At 60.6% G+C, this 4,242-nt stretch overlaps 1 protein-coding gene across 1 annotated transcript; it reads left to right on the top strand.

The window, feature by feature from the left end:
• Positions 1 to 234: 234 nt before the first annotated feature.
• Positions 235 to 3,885, top strand: EVX2 (even-skipped homeobox 2). The gene is made up of 3 exons (XM_063087183.1): positions 235 to 661; positions 1,577 to 1,854; positions 3,178 to 3,885. The coding sequence occupies exons 1-3, from the start codon at positions 235 to 237 to the stop codon at positions 3,883 to 3,885; spliced, it is 1,413 nt and encodes a 470-aa protein (XP_062943253.1).
• The last annotated feature ends 357 nt before the right edge of the window (positions 3,886 to 4,242 follow it).

Below are 4,242 nucleotides of genomic sequence, written 5' to 3'. Positions count from 1 at the left end.
AATGACGAGCGGGCGCTACTTTTTGATGAATGACATCTCGGGCTCGGAAGGATGCATGGGTCATTTTGACCAGTCATTCCCTCGCTCTGGCATCCCACAATTTTTCCGCCTCCCTCCAAAAGAGATAATAATATTTAGAGGCTCTCGCTGGGGCTGAATGAGAATTAGCCCTAGGCACAGCCCATCATTAGGACGGGACAGCCGGGCCACTGTGACATTTTTAAGAAAGCTGAGATGATGGAAAGAATAAGAAAAGAGATGATTCTGATGGAGAGAGGACTGCACAGCCCCACGGCCGGCAAAAGATTCTCCAATTTATCCGATTCGGCTGGCAATGCTGTGCTCGAGGCCCTGGAAAATTCGCAGCACCCGGCTCGCCTCAGCCCTCGCCTGCCGTCCGCCCCCCTGCACGGTGCTCTGGGAGACCTCCCCGCCAAGGGCAAATTCGAAATAGACACTCTGTTCAACCTGCAGCACCCGGGGAGCGAAAGCACCGTCTCCTCCGAAATTGCCTCCACCACCGAGAGCCGCAAGAAACCGGGCCATTATTCCGAGGCGGGCGCCGAGGCTGACATGAGCAGCGACGTGGAGGTGGGCTGTTCGGCGCTGCGTTCCCCCGGCGGTCTCGGCGCCGCGCCGCTAAAGGAAAACAATGGCAAAGGTAACCGTGCCGCCCGCTCCGCGCTCTCCAGTCCCACCCTCCTTGCTCCTCCGAGACCCCCGCCGACGCTTCTCAGTGTCGTTGCCCCTCAGACCTTCCTCAAGCAGGCTGCAGCGAGCTTGCTCGGGTGGGGGCGGGACGCATGCCAGGGACCCTGCCCTCCGGCTCTGCTCCTTAAGCCTCCGAGCAAGGCGCAGGCCTGCGGAGCTATGGGCGCCAGGCCCGCCCGCCCTCGCTCCTGAGTCCGAGAAAATGTTTCTGCCCGCAGGTCTACGAGCCGGAGCGAGCCGACAGACCCTTAGTCAGCCGCTGAGTAGCTCTCGGGGCAGGGTGCCTCGGGAAGCTGCTCCGAGCTCCTCTGCCTCTGAGACCTCAGGGCCGGGTGCAGGGGGGCATTCTTCTGAGTCTGAGGGAGCCTCGCCGGGCGCCTCTGCTCGACCCGCTTAAGTCAGCAGGAGAGAGTTGAAAAGTGTATTCCCCTCTCTGAAGGCTGGGGTTTGAGCTGCTGCAGTCTTGCGAATCTTAAAATGTTTCTAACCAAACCCCAAAAACTGTCAAAGAAAGGTTAGAGGCCCGTACGGAAAGCTGCCCTGCTGTCTCCAGACAATGGCAAACCCAGAGCTTCCCAAACCGCGCCCAAGGGAGGCATTTTCCCTCGTCCGGCTTTCCTCCTTAGTTGAAAATTTCTAATTTTTAAAAACCTCCCTAATTCGGTTTCTATTGTGTGGTTACAAGGGCTGCCCAAACTTTACTGATTACATTAACAGCAGCAATGAGTAAGTGCGACAGACCCGCATCAATTCCGTCAGCGACTATCCTTCCTGACTTGGCTTCCACTCTCCTTGTTCGTGCAGCCGCAGCGCAGGGCTCTCGGCCCTACAGCGACTCATGAGCTGTCGGCTGTTTGTTTGCCAGGGTACGCCGAGAGCGGCTCGACCGCGGGCACCACGACGTCGGCGTCGGGCTCGGGCCTCGGCAGCCTGCATGGAGGCGGCGGCGGCGGCGGCGGCAGCGGGGGTGCGGCGCTGGGCAGCTCCGGCTCCGGCGCGGATCAGGTGCGGCGCTACCGCACGGCGTTCACCCGCGAGCAGATCGCGCGCCTGGAGAAGGAGTTCTACCGGGAAAACTACGTGTCGCGGCCCCGCCGGTGCGAGCTGGCCGCTGCGCTTAACCTGCCCGAAACCACCATCAAGGTATCGATTCCAGCGCGCGCCTACTCTGGCCTCCCGAGGCCCACCTATGTTGATTTGTTTCTTTTTCCCCTTTCTTCTTTCTGGGTGGCTAGATTTAGCACAGGTCCTGGAAACCTGCGGGGGGTAGTCACCAAAAGAGTTGCTTTATTTATTTCTCGGCTGCCGAATTCGAACGGTCGGCCGGACTGGCTGACCGGGGACGGTCCCTGAATGGCAGCAACGATGCCGCAAATGCTTGCCTCTACTCGATTCTGCCCAAAGCCCGCCCAAGGCCCCAGAGCCCCACTTCCCCCTAGGCAACAAAGCCGGCTGGTCTGTGTTCCTCTAGCACGAACCAAAGGCCAAACTTTTCAATTGCTCTTGATCTCGGAGATTTATATTCCACACAAATGGTTAGAACATGAAGAAATGGATACCGTATTTTAAAAATCGATTGGGCTGAAAAAGTAGTTTCCCAAAGTTTTCTCTTGGGCAAAGGAAAAAGGGCAACCTCCTGGGGAGAAAATGCAACGAAATTTTTCTTATTTATACATATCTTTAGGTTATTAATTTTATTATACATCCGGGAGAGATAGCTGGGACGTTGGGCGACTTGGCGAACACTTCACGGAGCATTCGACACTCTAGAAAAAGAAAAGAGAAAACCCCAGTGGGTAGAGGAGGGATGTGTAAATCTCCCTCCTGTTTGATCAGGCTTTCTTTAATTTAGGGTCGTGATGAATGATGTCTTTATTAGATACTGTGTTGGGAGGGGTAAGAAAGTCCCCTTTCGCAGTTTATGGGGACATTGCTCTTGCCACTCATTTAAGACAAACGAAACAATAAACTTTTCCCTTCAATATCAAAATCGGACCCGTGCCCCTAGGGGCAGGTCCTCGAAGCTCGGAGAGCTCAAGACCTCGCGCGGCCACCTCTCAGAAAAGCTGCACGGCAGCCTCTCTTTAAAGTCTGTCCAGAATCCCCCAGCAAATCCTGGGATTGAGAGACGGGTGCTCAGCAAGGCCGGGCACCGGTGGGTGGCGGGAGGGAGAGGAAAGGTTGGGCTGGGTTGAGAAAATGCAGCAAGAGGTAAGGGCGCAAAAGCCGAAGGAGCCGCAGCAGCCTAGAGGAGTCTCTCTTTGCTGAGTAAAGTGTGCCCACAGCGGTCCACATACTGCCCTCCACACTGTGCCAGCTGTGAGAGCAGAGGGGACTCGGGTTGGGCTCGGTCACAGAGGACTAGGCCAGGCCATTCAGAGGTCCGGGAGGGGCAGGGAGTCTCCGGCCGGGGGCCGGGAACATGGGCTCTCCCTAACCCGGGCCACCACGCGGTTCTCCCCGCAGGTGTGGTTCCAGAACCGGCGCATGAAAGACAAGCGGCAGCGACTGGCCATGTCGTGGCCGCACCCAGCCGACCCCAGCTTCTACACCTACATGATGACGCACGCGGCCGCCACCGGAAGCCTGCCCTACCCCTTCCACTCGCACGTGCCGCTGCACTACTACCCGCACGTGGGTGTCACGGCGGCGGCAGCGGCGGCCGCAGCCTCTGGCGCAGCAGCTGCGGCGTCGTCGCCCTTCGCCACTTCCATCCGCCCGCTGGACACCTTCCGCGCCCTCTCTCATCCCTACTCGCGGCCGGAACTGCTGTGCAGCTTCCGTCACCCGGGTCTCTACCAGGCGCCCGCGGCCGCCGCGGGGCTCAACAGTGCGGCCTCGGCTGCGGCCGCTGCCGCAGCTGCAGCAGCTGCAGCCTCCTCTGCAGCGGCGGCCGGGGCGCCCCCCAGCGGCGGCTCCGCGCCATGCTCGTGCCTCAGTTGCCACAGCAGTCAGTCGGCGGCAGCGGCTGCAGCAGCAGCCGCCGCCGCCCTGGGCTCCAGGGGGGGCGGCGGCGGCGGCGGCAGCGCAGGGGCCGCGGGGGGCTCGGACTTCGGCTGTAGCGCTGCGGCGCCGCGCTCCGAGAGCGGCTTCCTACCCTACTCGGCCGCCGTGCTTAGCAAGACCGCCGTGAGCCCGCCGGACCAGAGGGACGAGGCCCCACTTACCAGATAACTACGTCGTCGCCGCCGCCAGGGGGCCGCGCCTGCCGCTCTGCGTGTGCTCGGGAATCCCTGTGCGCCCCCTGCGCTCGCGGAGCCCTGCCTACTGCTACCGCTGCCGCCAGGGGGCGCCCCGGGGCGCGGGAGGCTGAAGGGAGCCTGCCCCGAACTGGGGGGAAGAAGCCGGAGCAAAAGCCCTGCGGCCGTCCCCCCAGATTATTTCTATTTTTGTATTTGCCACCCAGCCGTCTCCCCTCCTCTCCCTCCTCTATGTTTCCCGCCGCTCAGGCTCCACTTCCCGCCTCTGTCCTGAGCTCTTGGTCTCCCCGAAGACAATCCCCCCACCCCTAAGCCAGTCCTCCAGGGTCTC

This window comes from Cynocephalus volans, chromosome 1 (genome assembly GCF_027409185.1).
Source record: "Cynocephalus volans isolate mCynVol1 chromosome 1, mCynVol1.pri, whole genome shotgun sequence".
In the NCBI taxonomy this organism is placed as follows: Eukaryota; Metazoa; Chordata; class Mammalia; order Dermoptera; family Cynocephalidae; genus Cynocephalus; species Cynocephalus volans.
This window is presented reverse-complemented; position numbering and strand designations above follow the sequence as displayed.